The sequence below is a fragment of the Oryzias latipes genome, chromosome 12, assembly GCF_002234675.1.
Source record: "Oryzias latipes chromosome 12, ASM223467v1".
NCBI lineage: Eukaryota > Metazoa > Chordata > Actinopteri > Beloniformes > Adrianichthyidae > Oryzias > Oryzias latipes.
Window position 1 is genome coordinate 5132026 of NC_019870.2, and position 24303 is coordinate 5156328.

The following is a 24303-nucleotide window of genomic DNA, read 5'->3' on the forward strand; positions in this document are numbered from 1 at the left end:
TAAAGGGTCAACTCTATCATCTGTGCCAACATGAGCAGGGACGTCACAAGGGCTGTTCTTCATGAACTCACAAGTTTCACTTCTGTAAACTTGAGTGGTTGAACAGCTATGAACAATCTCTTTTTTTATTTAAACACTAATTGTGTATTCACTGTGTTGAATACACAATTTTGACCCGAACACAATATGAGAGTTCAGATGATGACACAAATGGCTCATAAAAGCTCTTGAAACAGACAACAGACAAATTTAAGCAGGGAGTCTATTTTAGCAAAAAGCGACTTGATGCTTTTGATGAAACTTTTGTTCATTTTAGTACATTTTTACACTCAATGTATTTTTATACACTCAACGATTATGTCGTTTTCAGGGAAAATTAAAAAATCTGTGTCGTTTTCTAGGACATCATTTCTGCAAAGCGGCATTGGAATGTCGTATCTGAGTTGTGGGGGGAACCGCTGGAACTGTTGTTGGCACAGAAAAACCCAACCCCTTTACCCTCCCCGTCGCTCAGAGTAGGGAGCTTTTGACCCAGCCTTTTTTTCAAATGACTTTTTTCATTTGCTTTTGGTTCACAATGATTTTAATAAAAATAAAAAAATACTCAGAAATGGAATTATGAGATTGTTTTTTTTTATGTGTCCACCATCATCAGAAAAATGCACAAGAACAAGGTAAAATCACCAAAAACATGATTCTCATTGGAGTGGGTCTTTAACACAACGACCTTCAAACCCTTGACCTTTCAAGAGCTTTCATCAAAATAAAAGTTGCTTTTGGGTAATAGCAACATAGTAATACACCACTGCTCCTTCAGGTCAAATATGCATCTTCAAATACGACACAGGTGAAAAAACCAAAGAGTAGATCTGATGCAAATTTGTGCTGCCGAGCTGACGGATGAGAGCAAAGACAACAGCGGAAGGATGTCTTTCCCAGCTTTGTATCCTGTGCTCTGCTGACAGAGGCTGGATTTTAGGAGCTGAACCCTTGGAAATCAGATTAGTGAGAAGCCAAGAATTACCACCACCACCCCTTTGGTCACCAGACCGACCTTTTATTTAGAGATGAACTTTCTGCAGATGTTAGATGCCTGTAATAACAAATACAAATAAAAGCAAGCACATTTTGCGCAAATCCAACAAATAAACTGATCATAAATCATCCCAGACTGTTGGAAAAGTCTCCTGGAAAGCATCTTTCTCTAATTTCTGACAGGAAGGCCATGCAGTCTGAACATTTTTGGGCGTAGACGGTGGAACTGGCTGCAGCCACAGCCAGACGCCACCATAGCCTGTTATCTACCGTCTGTAATTAAGGCCTTTTGAGATTTTTATCCTCTGTGTCCCACTTTCCTGCTCTTTTCTTCTGCAGCTCACTCTAAAAATACCAAATGGCAAAGGATCACCTCATCAATTTCTTCCGTACGTAGAGATGAGAAACAAAGAAACGCTGTCTCTAAATTACAGTAAAACTGTTTCCACACTCTTACAGCCCCCCACCCCCACTCTGAAAAACAGGAAGTCTTCCTAGTCAGGAGAAATATTGGCCAAGCGCTTTACCTACCCTCTGGTTTCCTGACAAAGTTAGGAGGAAACTCATAAAAGTGGTGACTTCAGCACATATTTGTGCCTCTCCACTGAGCCACGGCCACATCTATGCCTCTCACAGAAGCAGGCAAAGATTAACTTTGGACAGGGAAAAAGTCTGCTTGTGTTTGTTCAAGTCAGCAGGGAAACACTTGTCATCATGAAGTGTCACATCAGGGGTTCGTCAGCTCCACGATTCAGCTGATTTGACCCATTCTGTGTCAAACTGTCTCCTCTCTTCAGTGGGATGAGTTCTGCTCTTACTTTTTAAGGCCTCTCACACACTCTGCACCGCACTCCCTGCTTTTGTAGAATGCCATGCTGCAGACTCAGCAAAAGCTTCCCGGATCACATGGCAGAGTGCAACAGTTCAAAACTTCCTGTATATTGAGCAAGAACTGCGTTAGACAGTCCTAAAGAAAAATGCACTTTAACATAAAGGAAAGCTTTAATTTGAAAGTATGCAGCAAAGCATGTGAGGCATTTACACACATTTTCAACTTCAGCAAAAACAAGTTAGAGTTTTGTTTGAGCTCTTTTGAATTTCAGCTCTCAATGTTGTCACCTTGTGGTCAAGGGTTTACACTGCAGCACAATTTTATCTGCAACCTGAAGCCCCACAGCCACATGTGGCTCTATTACCCCTCCATTCTGGCACTCTATCTAGTTAAATAATATGAACATGTTTTAAATTTGAAAAAGTAGTGTTTAAAAAATAACGTTTTTTAAATAGCAAATTACATCCGACTACCTACCAACAATTACATTTGCTGAATTGAGATGATCCTGTGTAAGAAGTCATGTATATCTCTGTAGAAAAGGTATATACTATTTTGAATAAAAAAAAGCCCATCTTTATGTTTTATTTGTGGAAAAAAAACTATTTCTGGGTGAGTTGGGGGTGCCATATCTCTTTAAGCCCCTAAAATGCTTATAAAATCATGCTATCAGCATACCACATCAGCTATCCATACATCTGTCCTCTCCTTTGATCTATTTGATATGTCTTATATGTTTTGTGTTGAATCCTCTTCCTGACCGGCACAAGCAAGACACTAGTTTGTTTCTGTTGGGGCTGCATTCATCTTCAATTTATTTCATCTATTTGTCCATCTGTCCACTCTTATGTTTTGTTTCCTTTATAATATATATTTCTCTGTTTGTTTTTTTGTGGGTTCGGAAAAAAGTTTATTCAGTTAATTTTGGATTTTTGCGAGGCATTACAGTTGGGGGGAGCAATCACAGCACTTGCCTTGCCCATGCCCCTATATGTGGTCTTGATTAGAGCTGACCTGCAGACCCCTGGTCTAACCTTTTACAGTATGTTTTGAATGCAGACATGAAAATGCATGAAAAGTTGAATCACAGTAGTATATATTTTTTTCTTTTATTTTGAAAACAAAATCTAGTAAATTCCAATGTGTTACAGTGGAGGAAAAGAAGAATGTTTATTATCTTAGACTCAAGGTCAATTTGCCACTATACACCCAAAACAAATAAAATTAAAATTAAAATCATTCATGATATAACAAGTAAAAAAAAACAGATATCTAAAATGACCAAGTATCAAAGAATAATCTGTTTAAAATGACCAAGTATCAAAGAATAATCTGTTTAAATATTTGCTGTCCTTTCCCTAGCACAGTATGGTTGCCCAATCTTGGAAAAGCAAGCATTTACAAATGCTCAGATTAGAGAGCGTCTATGCAACTTAGAAATGACTGTTTTTTTTGTTTTTAATTTAACCTTTATTTGTCCAGGTAAGACAGATTAAGAGCAGTATTCTTATTTTCAACTGTGGCTTGGTTAGACCTTTTGAGAGAGGGAAAGAAGAAAAAAATATTTAAAAAAAAAAAAGTTGTTCAAATGTTTAGTTTAAGCTTGTTTTTGCAGTATTTGTTTCTTTAGGTTTGCTGCAAATAAAAAAAGATTTTGAATTATTAACTTTAAATACACTCAATTGAATTCTATTCTTCAGTCTTCCTATATTTGTTTGTTTCCACCAATGACACAGTAAGACATAAATTAGAAAATTAAATCGTAACCTATTCTGTCAATATAAAAAAAACAATATTACTATTCAGTTTTTCCAGACTTCTAATCAATAATCCTGAATCTGAAATCTAAATGATTGATTGTTAGCAATGTAGGTGGACAATCATTAACCAAAAGCTATGTGAACAGACTACATAGAGCAGGACTCTGTTTGTCCCTTCAAAGATTCATGATGAGAATCGAGGTCGCGCTTCAGCTGGGCTTCTGCAGTCTATGTCTACTTCTGGGATTCTTTAGAGGAGGAGCGTACGTTTGTGCCACCAGCAGCAAAAATCCTTTTTTTCTTCTTCTGTTTTATCATCTCAGAACGTAAAATGTGCTTCTCGCAGGGCTGTAGAGATTCCTGACCCACCACCTATTAACTGTGTCTGGAGCCGCTGGTCAGAGTGGACGACTTGTGATCCCTGCACAAAGATCAGAGTACGTCTATGAAGTCTGCTTCCACAACCCAAGGCAACAAAATCTAATTTCCCAGTTGATATTATTACTGTTTGAGACCCTTTCTTTTAGCTTTATGAAAAGATTTTTGACATAGCTACAAAGTGATGCAATGTAAATATTCACTTTCAAACCAACAGTTTGATTCTTTTTCTACTTTTTTGGTTACGTGCTGTAATTATAAATGGTTAATTTAGCTTTTTTTTCTATATATTCTTGTTTAACCTCAGCCTCAGTTTTTTTCATTAATTGTTAGCAAATAAAGCTCCTCTGTGGGCTGGTTCATCTTCTTAAAAGACTTAAAACACATTTTTAGGAAATTATCCTTTCTATTCAGAGTCCGACTTCTAACGAGACGGCATTCAAAGCACAGTCAGATTAAATAAACTGAAATAAATTAAAAATAAATAAACACAAAACTCAAAAACTGTAACTTTTAAAATAAGTAAATATCATAATTTTATGCTATATTTTTTATTTTAATGTCAAATAATGACAGGTTTTACCTGATTTGAACATCACTTTGTCTAGTTTATCACACCTAAATGTCTTCTTTCTGGTTTTCGGCTTCTCTCTCTACGGCTTGAATCCTGTTTATAAAAAGCTGCATCTTTATTTTCTTGAATGCATATCATTTTGGGGGGAGATTGCACAGCATCGTGTTTGTTTTTTGATCCCCTCAGAGGCGTTCTCGGGCCATAGAAGTGTTTGGCCAGTTTAGGGGTGATGCTTGCCAGGGATCAATAGGTGAAAGTACGGCTTGCACAACATCTGAGGCGTGCGTGAACCCGACTGCCATCCCTTGCTCAGACATTGAGTTCGAGTGTGAATCAAGTACTGCAGCCTCACATCCCATCTGCAACATTCTGCAGCTTTTATGTTCAAGGTTTTAAGCATCATGTATTTTTTTTAAAGGAAAATGTATCAAGAAAAGGTTAATGTGCAATGGGGACTATGACTGTGAGGATGGATCAGATGAAGACTGCGACCCTGTGCGGAAACCCTGTGGTCAAACAGTTCTCATTAACAATGAACAAGGCAGGACAGCAGGATATGGGTAAGAGCAGCTGAAACATTTTCACACAAATGCAGCCTAACCAACTCATTTTCAAAAGACCCATTCATATTTAAAAAAAAAAAAAAATGCTCACCCTTCTGTTCACTGTCACGCTCCTGAAAGTGTCACACAGTTGCATGATCTGCTCTTGTGGGGGCAGTATTGCCACAAATTGGCTCTGAATTTTAAAACGAGGACTGAAAAGGAAAGCTTATGAGTTCTGCAAGTCCTCCGACTACCATATATTGAAAAACACATTGATCTCCTGTCTGCACCTTCACTCATAAGACATTTTTATGGGGTAAAATTTTGATCAGCTTAAAGTTAAGGAAAATCAGATTGTAAATTAGAAAAAAAAAGGGAATATTAAAAAAATATTTTTCACTCTAAGGTACACATTGTAAACTTGAAGGAATTATTGAAAATGTGAAAAATAAAATTGTAAATTAGAAAAAGGAATTGTGTAAACTTAAAAGAAAAATGGATTTTTTTAATTTATACATTTATTTATTTATTTATTCATTCATTTTCAATAATACCTTCAAGTTTACAATGCATACTTTCGAGTCTAAAACAGTCATTACATTTTTTTCTGTTTTTTCGTTTACTTTAAGCTGATTCGAATTTGACCCTACATTGTTTTCCCTCCCACATTAGCACTTCTTCGGATTTATTTAATCTGTTTGATTAACTTTTTCCAAAATGCACAGTACCTACCTACCTTCCTAAACAAAAAGAAAAGGGGGTTTGGTCTGATGTTGACCAAACATTTGACTCTGAATGCACCAGATGAGACTGAAGAGAGAGTCCAAGGTTGGCATTATTGATGTGGTGCATACTGTACGCGTCCACAAAAATCATATCTTGTAATTGAAAATAATTTTGTAACCCCAAAAAAACAAAATCATCATTACAATTGCTATTATTTTCCATCAGGCTTCAAACGGGCACTTCAAGTTTTCCCACCTTAATACTTATTTCGTCAAATGCACAAGAAAAGTGATGACAAATGCAGAATCAAATACTAGTTTCGAAGCAGCACAATTTTAATTAGTATGTCTCTTCCTTCTTTACTCGCTGCTACTGAGAGAGAACTGGTTAGTTTATATTCCTCATGCTCAACTGATCTGAGGGTGAACACACATACAAATAATAAGGTCCTCCACCAAAAACAAAACAATATGCGGGTCCTGCCAGAAAACGTGGAAATAGTTTCTAGAAGTCTAATGATACCATTGACGTTGAACAGGCTTGGTAAACGTGTTAACATTACCATCATCAAGTTCAGCCTCAATGTTTACCGTTCAGAGTAAACTCACTCAGATTTTCCTAAAAAGTTTTCTACAAGTTCTCTTTTATTAGCTGTCTAATAATGAAAAGTCACATCCTTGTTTTCCAGCTCTGTTTGCGCTATTATTGCTGCACAGCAGTGAGCTGGCATACATGTATTGCCCTTTCCAATATGGCATTCAACTTTCCATGTTGAAGTGCAGCGACTAGCCTATCTATACAACTCATTGGCTGTGGAGGTCTATTCAGTACCCAGTCCTCTTCCACAGAGAACATAAACATATAACTCATTGGGCAATCCAACATGCAAAGTACAGAGTCTGAAACCAGAAGGGAAATTCAACAATATGAGGTGGAACAGGCTTTGAGCGAGATCAAAAACCTTGGAATAAGTCACTAGAAATACTGACTGAGCGGGTAAATATGTGGCTCACCAAAGGTTAAATACTGAACCTGGCAGTTGAGAATGATCAGCCTGATTTAAAGGGAGAAGAGTGGCGATTACCAAAATAAGAGCACCATGCAACAGCTCTCTGGGTTTGTCATTCATTATCGTCAAAACTCTACCGAGTTACATCTTGGTAGATAAACCGTAAACTCAGCCCAGATCCTTTCACTGGTTTCCACAGTCTTGTAGAGCCACAATCTTATTTACTGACAACTGTTTTGTTTGAAAAAAGTGTTACTGCTTGGCATTTAACGTTTGAAGTCACAATGGAGCGATGCTGCAAGTGCTCTGAATGTTCGTTGTTTAACTTTTGAATCAGTCACTTCTACCTTTATACACCAGGATCAACATTTTGGGTGCTAATCCTCGAATGAACCCCTTCAACAATGACTACTTTAATGGGAGGTGTGACCGTGTCAGAAATCCAAACAAAGGGAATTATGACAGGCTTCCTTGGAACGTCGGTGTCCTCAATTATGAGGTAGGATTTTACTCATTTCAGAAGGTCAAACTGGACAGATGAAGGATTCTGACGTGCTACTGAATTCCTTCTGCTCCTCCAGACTCTGGTGGAGGAGACCGTCTCCAGAGAAATCTACGAGAACACGCACAGCCTTCTGAAGACCATGATACAGGATAAGACGTTTAAACTTGATGCAGGGTTCAACGTAAAACTTAGCCCATCTGAACCATCTATGTCCAATCTGTCTGGAACTATTGGAGCAGACCTTGGATTTTCAAGGCAAAACATGCTGAAGGAGGTCACGGAATACACCACCATAAAGGTAGGTACCATCCAACACTTATAGAAAGTTCCCTGAGATTTCACCTTTAACAGCAAAACCAAGAACAATTAAATATTCCATTCTTCCATCATATTCTCAGAACAAGAGCTTTATGAGAGTAAAAGGCAGAGTGCAGATGAGCACCTACAGGATGCGCTCCCGTGAGCTCCAACTCGCAGATGAATTCCTGAAACATGTCCAGTCTTTGCCTGTTGAGTATGAAAAGGGTATTTACTTTGCCTTCCTGGAGGACTATGGAACCCACTACACGAAAAATGGAAAGTCAGGTGGTGAATACGACTTAGTCTATGTTCTAAACCAGGATACCATCAAGACAAAACGTATGTGCACCAGAAACGGATCTCTTTGTGGGTATATGTTACCCGAAAACTTATATTTTTTGTATGTTTCTTGCAGAAATTACAGAGCGAACCCTTCAACAGTGCATCAAAGCAGGCATTACAGCAGATTTTGGGGTCCCAGGGGTCGATGTTTCAGGTCACGTAAAACCTGAGGGATGCGACAACCCCAAGGAAATAACACAAGGTTAGCCTGATATAATCAGTCATAATTCTCGTTTTTATCTGTATTGTCATCATTTACTTAGACTTTACACACAGACTAGAGTGAAAATAGACGATTGAGTGGACTTGATTGAAGTAGTAGAGAATTTTAATATTTTTCGCAGCTTCATCTGGTAAATTTAAAAAGAAAAAAATGTCCGCTGCCCAAAATCTAGCTCACTTGGGGGCGGTATCATCTGACCAAAATAAAAAAAATAAAACCACAAAAAAGTGTTTAGTCCTGCGAATCGCCAAACACTATGTTGTATTAAATACCTGTATCTTCTCACGGCTGTCTTTAACCTCTCAGACAATTCCCGATTGTTGTGATTCTTCTTTTGCACTGTGGACTGTTTTTTGCCCCCCGCCATGAAATGCACAAGTAAAAAAATAGTTCAGTTTTATACCCTCAATTAAATAGACACCCGTAGTTCTCAAGTAAGCCGCACCACGCTTCAGATGAGCTTTCACATTTTGCCATCGAACCTTGGTGCGAATCAAACCTGATAGTTTGAATGTGCATTAAAACCTACATGCAGGAGGTGTTTTATCTTTGAGTTCCCAGCGTCTCCTTCGTATCTCGCTGTTCAGCAGTGCAAGGGGAATCTGCGGTGGACCGAGCCAAGAACTGACATGTTCCGATGTCCATCATCCCCTCTGTTCAGCTTGCAGCAGGACATGAATCAGGAGGAGACGAAAAAAGACAATTTTAGTTACATAGAAAACACCCTAAACTCCCTGCTCCGCTCCATTCTGATGCATCCAAATGTTGGTTTTCCCAGTCTTAGCTGGGATCTGGCACAAAACTGTAACTCCAATATTGCTCTACCTTTTTGTTGTACCGCTAACGTTGGGTTGGGGGTGTGAGGGGCTGCATGCCAGCAGGAGACAGTGTAAACAGAGAGCTCTCAGCAGTGGGGAGGAGGAGGGAGTCAGGGTTACTTTGCATCAACAGCCCTTTCCACAACTCAGACAGGAATTTCTAATGAACTCCTGCAGAAACAATGTTCTAGAAAATGACAGTATTTCTAAATTTCGGCTTAAAATTATTTAATCATAAATAAAAAACCACAAGGAACGCTTTGAAAATAGATCAAAAGATGATCAGAGTGGAACTTTGAATGTAGTAACAGAAGGTAGTGGTTAGTCTTAACAAATGGTTGCCAAAGACTCACTCAAGTCAGTGAGTGCTGCAGATTTTAAAGCTCATTTGCTTCAGTACTGCAACTGAATTACATTAGTCTCTGATAAAAAAAATGAAAATTTCAACATGAAGTCAGGAGAGCTGCTGGATTTTCAAAATAAGACCCATTACCCTTGTTTAAACTCATGATCTTGCTAGTCCCGCCAATTGTAGATCCATCGCACTTGCCAGGTTCATGAAACGTAATGTTTTGCTGCTGGGACCACATGTTTTAATCACTCTCAATGTTTTCAAGGGGTTGAGTTATTTTTTAATTTTCCAATGAGAATATTGTAAACATGTAAATGAGTTAAATTAATGGGCTTCTCGCATTTTTGTTTTACAGCTGACACTGATGGAAAAGCAGTGGTGGATAAGGTTGTGACATCTGTCAGAGGAGGAAATATGGAAAGTGCTGTTGCCATGAGAGGCAAGCTAAACAAAGAGGGGATAATGGACATCGGAACATATCAGTTCTGGGCTCGGTCCATCGCAGATGCCCCTGCACTGCTGAGCAGCGAGGTACGATGGAGACGCTGGAAACGTAAAGATAAAACACAATCATTCTTTACTGGCTCCAGGAGCCGGTTTAGCTCGTGCTGGTTTGCAGCACCTTCCGTCCGTGGTACCAGGGCTCGAATCCAGGCTGCTCCCTATTCCCTTCTCCACCTCTGTGTGCCAGTCCCAAGCCCAGATTAATTGAAAGGGTTGTGTCAGGAAGGGCATCCAGCGTAAAACATTACCAAGTTAACCATGCAGCTGATGGGACAGGCCAAAAGAGAAAGAAGATTCTTTACTGGCTCCATACCAGTGCCACCCACAGAACATTTAGAAGAGTGGTTATGTATAGCCCAACCTGCTGCAGTGTAATCACTATACAAATGGAAATGATAATAGACATGAGTCTCATAGGCCAAAATTTAACAAAACAGTTATGACAATTTTAAACAAAAAAGGTGATATTCACACTAAACAGTCTGAAACAATTCGATTTTTCTTTGTTTTTTTTTTTGTTCTCTGTGTACAGTAAATCAAACTTTTCATGCAGTGCGCAGAACATAAACATATACAAGTATTCAAATAAAAACCCAAGCCACCCTTAACCCCTCCCTCTCCCCCATAAACACTTGATATGGGATTATAATGAGGATTTGGCCACAGTACTGTATATTACCCATCTGTTCAAAAATCTGTCCATGTCTATGTATTGTAATAGGTTTTGGGAATAGTTTGTCAATATGGCCTCTGGTACCACCTGCTGTTAAAGTCTGAAGTTTTGGAAGAGGGTGGAGCTTTGGAATTTTAGATTGGTCGTTTTATATTGGTGACAAAATGAAATGTTGAAAATTGTAATACAATAAGAAACCGTAAAAAGGTAGGTACCATAGGTCATCACTTATTGGATAATGACATCCAGTATTGCTTCATGTCAAATAACTTTCAGTTTAAATGATGGACAAACGTCATCGACCTATCAGCGATGTCCTATAGTGACTATCTTTTTCGATTTCTGTAAAAATGAAAAAAAGCATTTGGGAAAGCACAAGTAATTTTCAGAAATCAAAATGAAATTTTTAAAATTGTAATTCAATAAGAAACCAGAAGAGGTAGATACAAGAACATCACTGATTGGATCTGATGTTGGTCCATCATTTCAACTGAAAGTCATTTGACAAGAAGTGATGCTGGATGTCATCATCCAATCAGTGATGCCCCTCAGTACCTACCTTTTCTGGGTACTTTTTTTGTTTTTGTTTTTTCGTTTCTTAGGTTTTGGTTTCTGGAATTTATTTTGCTTTCAAAATTGTAATGCTGTGTTTTTTTATATGAATTTTGCCTTTTTAATTTACGTTGTGATCTTTGAAATGTTTTTGTGTTGAGTGATTTGCTAATATAATTTGAACTTCATAGCCACCATATATTAGGTCTATAACCCTTGTGCTATCCTAGGCACTTTAACATTGGGAGTTGGGTCATCTAGACCCACTAGACAATGCTCTGAACCTTTTTCTTCAATGATTTGTGAACCTCACTGGTGTCCATGGATTACATGAACACTTTCCACCTTTATCCACCTTTGTCATGGTAGGGAGAACACGTCAATGTAAGGGTGGGGTCATCTAAGATAGCACAAGGGTTAACAAGATTTTTACCCGCAGATTTCTCCCCTAACTTTTATTATTTTTTGTCTCTTCTTGTGGTTGTGCTTAAGATGCAGCAGTAGTGGTCGGCGCCACTGCTTTGCCTAAACAACTACTCTATATAATCCTTTCACAAACGCTTAGAAATTAGAATTAAACCCACAAAGTATGTTGTCTCTACACCTGTAGAGGTGCACATCAGGACAAGGCTGCTTCTTCTTTCTTCCTCTCCTGATTCTTTCTGTTTTTTGTTAAATGGGTAAACAGCTACGGTAGTCAAAAGAATGTAAACACTGAAGCCAAAGCTCTGCTGTAAAAGGGCTAAGAAGCTGAAGCAATACTTAATGGCACACTTCTTTTTTTTATTTAGAGATAATAGAACGAAACACCTTGCAACATTAAAAAAGTGAGAGTAGCCCAGCTTAAGCTTTAGTTTTAACCAGTTCAGAGTCTGTTACATTTGCATTAAATGTACAACTTAGCAAACAAATGAAAAAAAAAAAAAGATATTGTGCTGTCATGAAGTCAATAAACCACGTTGCTTCCACGTTCCAGTGTGAGATAACTCACATCCCCGTTTTTATTTTCAGCCGGAACCCATTTATATGCTGGTTCCACCGAATATGCCAGATTCAAATGCCAGGATCGAAAACCTGAAACGGGCCACACAGGACTACATGGCTGAATACAACGTGTGCAAATGCAAGCCCTGTCAAAATGGAGGCACTCTTGCTCTGCTAGAGGGAAAGTGCATTTGCATCTGCCCCGATGTTTTTGAGGGCTCGGCCTGCCAGAACTTCAAACCAGACAAAAATAAAGGCCCGGGTAGGACATGCATTATCCAAGTATATCTATGTACCAATTTATTTTGGTATGTGTTAACTTTTTAATTTTATATTAGCAACAAGACCTACGGTGGATCAACTGGGTAACTGGTCCTGCTGGTCAACCTGGTCCAGCTGCAGTGGAGGAAAACGCAGCAGAACTCGGTTCTGCAAAACAGATGGAGTCCCTGGAGCGTCGTGTACAGGAGACACCAACAGTGACGAATACTGCTAAGCGAATTCTGAAAGATGTCCTTTGAGATTTTGGTCATAAGAGCAAACAAGTGCAGATGAAGGACAAGCAAAACATTGTTTATGAAACTTAAAAATAAACATTAATCCCGATTAATAGGTCATCTGATATGTTTTAAGTAAAAGGATAAGCAGTAGCATTGCAGTAATTATGATTTCTATTATAATCTCTGAAATTTGTTCACATTCTTGGGTAAAATAAAGCCACAGTTTTGATCTGAATCTCACTTTTTATGACACATACGTGATTGTTGCGCAGCGCAAATGAGAACCAGATGAGTGAAGAACAAGAGAAAAGCAGCACTAGGTCATGCAGAGATTAAGGTGGTGTTCTTAATCAAAACAAGAGAATCTTTTTTATTCTTTTAGCAGACTGTGAAAACTCTTTCATGTCTGCACAAGAATCCATGAACTAAAAATAATTTTTTACTTTAAATAGTCTCTTTTTTGAAGACTGGTTGTTTAGCTTTTGCAAACATAAAGTATATCACACTTTTCCATAAAAAGTGAGAAAATGAAAATGCAAAGAAATTTATTCCGCAATAGAAATATTTTTAAACTAAGAAAGTAAAAACTGAGTTACATTTACTGGATTGACATTTACAGTTTAAAAAAATGTCAATTTTTCAACCATCTCGGAAGAGATGCGAATCCTACATATCATTGCTGGACAGAAGATCATATTTGTGTTACAAAACAGGCAGACGGCTGGATTCAAATGCAGCAGGTTTATTAGCTCAGTTAAAAGACCACAAAGCTAAATAGGGGTCAGGCAGACGGTGGTCAACAACAGGTAAGGGAGCATCAAAGGAATGAGGGGAGAAGTCAGGGTCCAGGCAAGATTCAGGGCAGGCAGCAAGCGAACAGAGACAGAGACAGAGACAGAACAGGGTCAGGAAAGCAGAAGCTCAGGGCTGACTAGAACACTCAGTAATTAAGGCAGAGTGGCACAAAGAATAAACAGCAGTGCATGAGGCTCAGTGAAGTGTTTAAGTATGCTGTGATTGATGGAATAAATGAGAGTCAGGTGTGCGGCCTCTCGGAAATGTGTACTGGGGTTGCTGGGAGATGTAGTGTGGTTAAAACTCTGGAGATGGTTCCCCAGAGGGGGAGAAAGAGCTCTGACTTCTGATAATTGTCTTGGAGAACTTTTTTGTAACATTTTGGTCTATCGAGGTGCTTGCTTTTGCTCTAAAACTCCACACAATTTATGGCAAATGACACAGAAGGCCCTCAGTTAACTGCTAAGGGGCTTGCACAACATAAACAGATTTTTGAAAGCTCTTTTTAAATCTTTATTGAACAAAAAACTGACAAGATACAGTCGAGGGAAAATGTATTTAATTGCTTCATTTCCCCTGGTCAAAAAGACTCACTACTTTGTGGCAACACCCTTAAAATATTGTTTTTGATTTTTGTTGTGATTTTCTATCTCTCACTGTTCAAATGAACCTACCATTTGGATGACAGGCTGTCAATTTCTTTTAGGGGGCAAACCTATAAAAAAAACAGCAAGGCATCAAATTCTTGAAGCTGAAGTGTATGTCAACAAATGCGTATCGTGATCTAACCAAGGAGTTTTTCTATACTTCTATCTTCATCCAAAAATCCATCTGTTTGCCTGTTAAAGAAAGAAGTGTTTTGGTTTGAATGCTTACTTAAGATCTAACCGCTGGGGGTGTTGGCCCCTGGCCTTTAGGGTGTCAGCAAGTAAAAGATGGGACCTTATTGAGCTCCAGGGAGGCCCCATTCACCACAGACAGGGAGTCATTCTCTTAGCAGAAAGTTTTGTTCTTCCTCAGGCATCGGGAGAATAGTTTGGACAAAATAATGAACCCCTCTTCAACTATTGACTCCTCCTTCAGCAATACAAGTGTTTCTCAAATATTTCAAATATTTTTTTTTTAACTAAACAAACTCTGCTTTTGTTTTTTAAAATTGTATTCAATCAAATCAAATCTAATCAAAACTTTATTATAAAGCACTTTTCATATAAAAATATAACACAAAGTGCTTTACATTAAAACACAACAAGATATAAAAACAAGTATGACGATTAAAATAAACAAGCACAAAAATTACAAAAGAGGCCCCCCCTCCCCGTACCTAGCCCCCCACTCCTATATTCTATATTCTGGGTTTTAAGATTTTGGACCACTTTGGTTTTAATCCGAGTTATTCCTTAATGGAGGATGGATTCAAAACTTTTCAAAACCGTTTAGTTTTGTTGTCTTTGCAGTTAAAGAGTAGCAGGAGGGAGATTATTTATTTTTAACAAAAGCGTGAAAGTGCGACCCCTCTGTGCCCTCTTAAGTGCCTTCACACACACCCCCACACCCCCCATCTGCTTTCCCAGGTCACCAAAGGTATTGAAGTTTTAAAGGGCTGTTATGGTGGATTACTCCACACAGCTGTCCCCAGCAGCGTGGAAATGAAGTTATGCCCCTTGTCAGCTCCGTTTTGTGTTCCCCCCTCCTCGGTGGTGAGGGAAAAGCCCTCTGATTGGACGACGTCACTCAGGGAGGCTTAAAATCCCCTCGCCATTCAACTGACCCCTTCCCCCCCATCAACCTCCCATCATAAATCAACCCTTCCTCCACTTTTCCCACTAGTCTAAAGCCTCCCTTCCTCGAGCCCCCCCCAACCTTCAATTATTTTGGGTCACTGATGTCGAGACAGTTCTCTTAGATTTGACCAAATCCACCTTTTTTTTCCAAAATGATAACAGAAATTTGTCCTTAAGTAAATCTAGACAGATGTTTCTCCATCTAAACTCTTAAAATTCTGTTTTTCCCAGAAAGTTGTGTGTGAAAAATTAAAGGAAAAATCATTATTAGTGTCCGGAAAACTCAAAACTCCAAGAAATCATCAGTGATGATCTTATCCGTGCAGCTGCTGCTTATCAAATACTTCTGCTTAAGCACACATAACAAGCAGCTTCCAGCTGCATGCATGCTGCCTTTGCCCCTTCATGCTTTCCCACGTCTTTGATCTCATTAAAACTGTGAACTGTGGTGGGTTATGAATGCTTAACTAACTCAGGGGTCTGCAAGTGTTTCACCTTAGAAAACATTCACAGCTGCAGAGAAAAATATGTTCGCCTCTTTAAATTGTTCTGGAGAAACAGTGTTTGGATGTTAAGGTTGAGGTAAGTTTCATAACTTTTGTTTTTAAGGAAGAAGCCTCTGTTATTTCTTACTTAAATCATTAAAAATGTATGTTTTTTGTTTTTTTTTAACAAGTTCTTGTGGCCTTTTTCTGACGATGGAGGACACACATTGAGAAAATTAAGCTCAAAATTGCACTTCTGAGTATTTCTTTATTGAAATCGTTGTGAATCAGGAGCAAATGGAAAAATGCAGTTGAAAAAAGATCGTGTTGGTGCTGTAGAAAATTCACTGTTCGGGTCAGAAGCTCCGCTCGCCTCCATTCTGATGCATCCACTTGTAGACAACTAAACCCATTTAGCCTACTTCTTCTTTTTCTTGTCCAAACTGGGATCTGACTCATGACTCTGCGGCTGGATAGCTCCAATATTGCTCTCCCTTTTTTATTGCACCTGTAATGTTAGGTTGGGGGAGTGAGGGGCTGTAAGCTAGCAGGAGAGCGTGTAAATAGAGAGCTCCCTGCAACAGAGAGGGAAAGGAGCGCCACCCACAACTCTGAGGCAAATTTCTAAATACAGCATAATCAGAATTGAAAGACACCCAAAAAGCATTGAAAATAGATCAAGCAATGATCAGAGAAGATCTTTAATATTCACATTTCTTTAAAAGTTGGGATATATTTCTGGGTTAATTTTGGAGCAAAACAGGCTTTTGGGGTTATTGCGGTCTGATTTAAACACAATTTATGTTTTGTTTTTTTACTCTTTTTTTTTTAAGGAGAAAAAGAAATGGTAAAAAGTTAGTCCCTTTTTAACCTCGGAGTGGGTTAAAAACAATCTAACTTGGATTATTTTTATTTATGGAGTTTTTAGTGTGAAGGAAAAAGAAACGTTTTTTATCTTTTTTTTTTGGACTGTTTTCTTAGTTTTTCTATTTCCCCACTATAATGTAAGAATCGCATTTTTGGCTGAGTTAATGTCTGCAATTAACTCAAGAATACTTTCATATGTTGGAAATTGAGACGTGAACCACAGATCTAATATTAGCTTAAAAAGTTTGGGTTAAATGATTTGGAATTTTCTTGAAGCCAACAGGAAACAAAAAAAATCGAAGACTACATTCCCAGTTTTAAAATACTTTGCCAAATTTAGATAACTTCTGGAGGGAGAAGTGTTATTTTACATTTTAAAATCCAAATTACTTTAGTCTAGAAAACAAGAAAAATGACAGCTGGCAACCAAAAGTTGCTTATTTAAACACTGACTGTTTTTCTTTTCTTTGATGTAACCAAGGACATATTTGACTTGAAGCAGGGTGCGAGGCTGTTGGCCCAGCAAGAGCTGTAATGTCCAAATGAGGGTCTTAGAACTAAAGCCCCCAGGGACCATTAAGTTTTTTATTGTGGAAAAAAACCACCAAAATCCTACTTTTCTCAAAATCCAAAAGCTAATAAGAACATTTGAGGGGTAATCTAATGCTTGAAGCCCAACAGATGCCAAATATCCATCACTATTTCCAGGAAAGTTAGTAAAATTTGAGTTTTTATTGCTTGGGCCAAGAAGCTTTTCTCCCAAAGGGACAGAAGCAGATTTTATACCTTTGGTTATAATGGTTTTTAGGTTGAAGATGTCCCGTAAATGTTTTGATACGATCAGCTGTGCTAAGAGGGTCAGAAGTAAAGCTGAACTCTCCCACATAACTCCTGCGTCGTTTTCAAGTACAGCTGTCAGCTTGCTTTCCACCGCCCCCCTCACTTCACCAGAAGAGTGACAGAGAAACAGCCTGAATGAAGTGCCCCCACATTGTGTCGCTGCACCATTTTAGTATTTCGCATCTGCATGACAGAGGTGCCACTCGACTCCTCATCCAATCAATGGCCCCCGGGACTTAACTCTTTCTCCTGAAAGGCATGGCTGCCATCAGGGGTTTAAAGAGGCATCGGAGAGGCTGAAATCTGCACCGTGACAACATTTAACCATGGAGAATTCCATAAAAGAGACCTTAACTGCTTTGAGGAGGGCACAGTTTACATTTTACTTGTTTATTTGTTCAGGGACTACATCTTTTAAATCTTAAATCAAATAGAGTTTAAAAAAACACTAAATACTAGAAATGCAAGAATTGATCGACTTAATCGTTGAATTAATTTATGTTCCTATTATTCATACAATTTATCCCTTTATGAAATCTTTTCAATAAATCAATCTATACCATACCATTTGGAATGAGGCATGTTATTTTACAATAATATAAAACACCAAGTGCCACAACACGTGTGATGCAGCAAAAACTGATCAAGCCATCGTCACAGTTCAATGTGTGGAAACACTTTGAATTTACCTTTGAAATGTGACCATACAGTGTGCTAGAATGTTCTAATAATGTTCTATTTGTATTATTTTGATTTGGAAAAAGGTTAGGTCCGATTGTTCAAAATGAGCCAATATCAACAATGATCAACCACAAATAAAGTCATTCAACAGTCAACCTTATTTGTGACTTTTTAGACAAAAAAGGACAGAATTATCCCTTAGGGAGGAAGAAACTAACATTTTATTCCTTCTGCAAAAATTCATCTAAGAACAAGTGTCACACTTTTAAGAGCTTCTTTCTCAGATCTGCAGGGGTCATCAACTTTGGTTCTTTTCATGAAAAGCGTGGACTTAAAAAGCTTATAGGCACTTTAAGGTCAGGTGTCAGTTTTTCCCAAGACAGAAAGGCTGTCCAACTCTCCTCACAGAATAACTTTAGACAACACTCTTAGTTTAAACGTGTTGACAAAACTTCTCAAATTTGAGGAAAATCTCAGACGAGTACTTTTAGATGAATTTGGAAGCAAAAATGATTGTCAGGGTGTTACTGAGCGTCAGAAAAGGCGCAGAGGCGCATGCGTTTTCCACATTTGGATAATCCTCCGGTTCGAAATATTCGTCCTCTCCATCATCCTCATCTGAGTCGGCAAACCCGCTGCCCTCTCTGAAATCAAAGCATAAAGTCCTCATGCTCACTTTGATGTACTCGCAGATGTTCCTCTCGGTGCCGTCGCACACGCACGTGTCCAGCTGCTGTGCTTTGGGGATGGAGCGCATGCTCGCTATGGTCCTGCGGCAGCTTTCCGTGCACCTCTGCCCTCCAAACAGCTTCCGGCAGTGGAAGAGGTAATCCTTCATGGCAGAGCTGCAGGCCGGGTCCAGCCCGCACTGCAGCCGGGCCTCCGTGCAGCCCATGGTGCTCGTCCGCGGCATGCACGGCTCGATGGCCTGTTTGGTCCTCCTGCAGCGCGGGTCCGTGGCGCAGTCGCAGTCCTCCAAAGCCGGACCGCTCCGGGTCAGATTGAGCTGGATCAGAGAGGAGATGCAGTGGCTCGCACACTTCTTCCGCTCACCACTGAGCACGGACGCGCACGCGTAAAGGTACTGATCGTACGCGTAATGGCACTCCGGCTCCGCATGACACTTGAGGATGGCTCTCCAACAAACCAGACGGTGGTTGGGATTCGGAGAACCGAAACAGTTCCCAAGGATGAAAATGAACACAAGCCATGACAGAAGTGGCGCCCGCTCCATCAATGAGGAAAAGCCGATCATTTCATCCAAGACAACGTCAAACATTGGATCCTGTAAGATTGTTCCAGGGCGTCTCCATGATTCCCCATCAGGCCAGCTGGCTGAGGAGCTACAACCCCCGTGAATGATGATCTCTACAACAAGCAGTTCCGGTAGGGTTTCAAAAGTTTCCAAATCCAAACTTTCTTTCTTTGTCCAGGAACGTCTGCTCTTATGTAGCAACAGCAGCACTTTAAGTCCTCCAAAAGTCCAAAACGAAACTTCTTCCTAAGTTAAACCCCGTTTTTCCAAACTGGATCAGCCTCTGCAGCAGCAGCGTGTGATTGGTCAGCTGGGCTGTGGAGAGTCATGTGCGACGGTGACGCACAGCAAGGAGTGGCTGCAGCGGGAGCTTCATCAAGCTGCTTCAGCGCTGAGAGTAGGGGCCTTTATGGAGAATCAGCATCTGACGTCAGTGCAGGATTTGAATACACCCCTCCAGACAACACTGGCCTAAATCTCAGTTCATGAAAACCCATAAGAATGGTGGGTTTTTAACATGTTATTGTGGAATTGTTCTCATAATGGAGGACATATGTTCAGAAAATGAAGCATGAAATTGCATTGCTGAGTATTTCTTTATTCAAATCGTTGTGAATCTGGAGCAGATGAAAAAAAATATGTTTTGTAGAGAATACTTTGGATGAGCCACAAGCTTCCTGCTCTACTCCATTCTGATGCATGCTCTTGTAACCGATTAGATCCTTTTACGTCTTTGTTTTCCTCGTCTGAGCTGGAATCTGGATCAAAACTGTACCTCTGGATAGCTCCAATGCTCACCATTTTTGTTGCACCGGTAATGTTCGACTGGAGGTGTGAGGGGCTGGAAGCTAGCCGGAGAGCGTGTAAAAGAGAGAGATCAGAGGGACTTTAAAGCAAAGACCATGGATCTTAATATTGATTGTGGGAATCTGGACAAAATATTTTTTACAAAAACGTTTTTACAAAAAATATGAAGAAAATTGAAACTTTTTTTATCACAACTTTCCATCTCAAGATTCCTTGCCTCCTCCTTTTTTAAATTTAATTTAATTTTTATTTTTTGGAAAAAGGTCCTGATTTATGTTTGCAAAATTTGAGACATACATCTCTCTAAATGCTGATTGTAATTGGAGAGTTCCGATCTTTTCTGATATTCACTTTCTGACCTTTTCCAACATTTCAATCAAGTTTTTTTTGTAGCATTCGGACTTTTTAACTGTTGGCTTCACTCAGAATTCTGATTTATTTTTTCTTTATTCATAATTCTGATAATCTGGTCTGGAACAAGGAAAAGAGTCAGATATCTGAGTTAATTTAAAAAATTCTCAAAATTCTTAATCTAATTTGAGAGTTCACTCTTTCCTACCACATTTTGTGTCACAGTTTTACCTTTAAACAAGTTTAATTTCCAGCATACAACGTAAACTTGCCACTTCTTTTTTAGATTATGATTGAATGTTTCTCGCTTTTTAACATTTATTTTAAAAACATTGTTGATTGTTTCACACATTTTTTCTTTGTCTGTTTGACTTAATAATTCCGATTAAAAAACTGTGTACACTATTAGATTAATGTCTAATTTTTTCAGAGTTCCAACTTCCCTTCCTGCTGAAACACATTTGCATTTAAAATTCTGTAATTCTATTACTTAAAAGGGGAAATAAAGTCACAAATCTGTTTATATTCAGCACTGAATCAATTGTTGGCTTGTTGAAAAATCAGGAAAAAAAAAATTTCAGCTGCAGTTCCATCCAAAAACATTCTGGCAGGAAGGCACCAAACTCTTATTTTGTTACTGCTCTTGAGAGAAAACTTGTATGATGGTTTTGCGAGCGTGAGCTCTGCAGAGTTTTCTGGCACAAATCACTGTGACATTTGTGCTTGTGGTTTTAAGGAAGGATCCCGCTCTCATTTTGAATCAGGCTCTATAAGAAAGTTTGACATTTTACTGACATTTGGAGGCTTGCAACACATAGTCTGGGTATTTTGGCTAACAGAGACACACTGTAAAAAATAAACTTATTTATCTCCCTCTTGATGGAAAACAGGGCTTGTGGATAAAAACTGGCCTTCAGGGCCAGTTATGGAAACACTTTTTTTTCTTACTTCTTTTACTCCTTTTTTTCCGCTGAATACATTCCTCTTTGCTTCCAGGAATTCTTTTTACTTTACATTTCAGCATATTAATGTTGCTTATTCAGGAATTAAAAGACACATAGAAATCATATCACATTTTTTTCTGTGAAGCAAGAGTGACCACTGCACCACCATGCATATCTGGACATGGACATATCTGTTTTTCACTCAAATTCTATGAATTCTCCAGAAAATATCTGATGAATTACCATCTGGGCTGCTGGGAAAGTACCAAACTCCTCTCCGTAGAAAATGATGACACTAACCAGTTGTCTGTTTTTCTTCACTTTTGAGGCAAATGGGAATTTCCTCTTGAAGTGCAGAAAAATACCATAAAAACAAGCAGCAAGCACAACAGAAATGCAAAGAAAGATGAATTGGAGCCATTCAACAACAGAACCCGAAAATGTTTTAGAAAACATTTCCTCGATCCTTTCACATCACCAAAGTATTTACATCAAGATCTGGCACCTCTCGAGGGGCATTTGGACCCCAAATTCCAATTAAAGAGATTAAGGAGAAGTCAAAAGAAACATATTGGAGTTTTTTAAGCCAAAAATTCCCTTTTTCATTCATCTAGTTCCAGCCCGACAGTCTGACTGCACTTGTGATTTAAGGCGGCAACAAAGTGGAAATCACAAAAAGCCCAAACGCTGATCTGCAGCAGTCTTTTTCAGCACATGAGAACCTGACATCACTGCAAACCACTGAGACTAAAATCAGCACTTGAACAGAAATGTTGCTTTTCTTTTTCTGAAGGCGGCAGCTTTTGTGTACCTCCAACTCTCCTGTGAGTAAAGCTCAACAAGGCTTTTTTGTCTATAACTGAGAGCACGCTCAAGAACTTGGCCAAGGCACACTTGCACTTTTAAGGGGGTTCGTAATGCGTTGCAGAACTAAAATCCAATTATGCCTGGAGGGAGGCCAGATAAGAACAATGGACGGATTCAGTGAAGCCTGCAGCTGCTCCCCCCACCATAACTATGCCTCTTAAATTATATCTCCATATATTCTTCTCCTTAATGCCAAGGTTTTTAGATTTTTTTTCAATGCGACACTCAGACTCCCTTCTTCTCATCTATTTCAAACTGCACGTAGATACGTTAACAACAACTTGCATGTGATGGTGTTTCCAGAATTGGAATGCGGTTCCCTGGAGCGGATTCGCAAATACTCATGCAGAGACAGACATACTCCTCAGTTTGTCTCCACTGCTGTCAGAAGTCATTACACAAACAGCGCTGCCAGAATAATTCACTCGACTTTGGATTCAAGAGCTCCAAACCCGGAGAGAGGCCAAGAGGGGAGGGGGAGTTAGGAAAAACAGAGAATAGCAAATATGTGCCGGTGCCTTTTTTATTGCTGTTTTTTCTATTGGTACTTTCAGCTTGTGAACACTATCCTTTGTCCATTTTTTCTCTCAAAAGAAGAGTCATAACTCATTTTTAAGAAAACAACTGAACAGCTTTTTTTTCAGCTTTGAAAACAAATCAACTGGATGCAGAATTTTTAGCTTTGAAACGACTTGTTCCTACGGTGGCCCTGAATTCCAAATCACACCAACAAACACAAAAACATATTAAAGATCACAACCACAAAAACAAAAACAAAAAATTATATTACTGGCCTTTTTAAAATAAAACAAATGAAATGCCTATAATGCTACCAAATTAACCACTATGTTGTCATTACACGAGAAACATATCTAGTATTATATAAATTGGTTTATGTTCCACCATGTCACTATAAACTTTGATTTGTTGAATAAGTATGCATGATATCCATACCAGAAAAAGCAAACAAGTGTTTCTTTATTCTACAGTACGGAGAAGGAGACAAGACAAATTGCGTAAAATACCCAAAATATGCTCATTTACAGTATGTATTTCATTACAGCGTTGTTACTCAATAAAATGATTTATTTATTTATACATTTTTGCCAACAGACCGAAGCCCATTAATAGGCAAATTCTAAAAACCAGAAACCAGAGCAAATGGAACATGGAATAAAACAGCTTGTTGCTTGTGCTGGCTTAATCATTTATTTTAGGAAATTCTGAGGATAACCTTCGCCTGTTAACTTGTTGTTTTGTTTTTTTCAGTTTTCCTGGAGGAGATGTCAGGCATCTGATTGGCTGGTCCAAGCAGCCCACTGATTGGGTGACAGTGGAAGGCTGCTGATTGGTTGATTTGTTCAGAGGCCAAAGAATTGTAGTTGTAGCTTTCTGTCATTGTAGATCAGCGTTCTCAAACTCCATTTACCATGGGGCCACTGGAGGTAAAGTCTGGCTGAGGCTGGGTTGCAACCTCAGAGCGCTCAGCTCGTGGGTGTCTCAGTTTCAATCAACAAATACATAAACAAATGAATTTTATAAGACGCTGTGATGCTAGCCACCATGAGTAAACTTTCGTATATAAGTATATGCTGAAAACTAGTGATAACCAAGTTTGCCCCCAAAGATTAAATTATGATATATGAATGGTAATTAGTAAGACATTATGGTTTGTATATGGCGTGTATGCGTGCACCCCCATGCAGGTGTGTGTGATCACTGCGCTCGCTCAGACAGAGGGACGGTGCTGCTCCGCCACACTTTCTAAACTGAAATCATCCAGCGTCTGAGCAAAACCAAAATAAACAAGTATGCTTGAAAAATGCTTGTGTGTCTCACAAGGTTTCTGACTGCTGACTCTCCCAAACAGTCGTCCACAAAGCAAGAGGCCCCACTTTGGTAAAAAAAACCAGACTGGATGGATTTCATCCAGAGAAGTGGAGCACCATAATTTATTGTTTAGACTTCATATTTATGGAAAGAAGCTCTTTTAACAGAGCTTAGCATCCTTTTTT

At 39.0% G+C, this 24303-nt stretch overlaps 2 protein-coding genes across 2 annotated transcripts; one reads left to right on the plus strand and one right to left on the minus strand.

Annotated features, from left to right (window-relative positions):
* The first annotated feature begins 3756 nt into the window (after nt 1–3756).
* c9 (complement C9) lies at nt 3757–12847 on the plus strand. Its single transcript, XM_004074512.3, has 11 exons — nt 3757–3890; nt 3974–4064; nt 4766–4916; nt 4998–5139; nt 7220–7358; nt 7441–7662; nt 7763–8003; nt 8080–8208; nt 9755–9930; nt 12140–12374; nt 12451–12847. Exons 1-11 carry the CDS (start codon nt 3814–3816, stop codon nt 12606–12608), a joined length of 1761 nt encoding a protein of 586 aa, XP_004074560.1. The 5' UTR covers nt 3757–3813; the 3' UTR covers nt 12609–12847.
* A 4894-nt stretch (nt 12848–17741) lies between these two features.
* LOC101156752 (growth arrest-specific protein 1-like) lies at nt 17742–21473 on the minus strand. The gene has a single exon (XM_011481488.3). The coding sequence runs from the start codon at nt 19341–19343 to the stop codon at nt 18552–18554; it is 792 nt and encodes a 263-aa protein (XP_011479790.1). The 5' UTR covers nt 19344–21473; the 3' UTR covers nt 17742–18551.
* Between the last annotated feature and the right edge of the window lie 2830 nt (nt 21474–24303).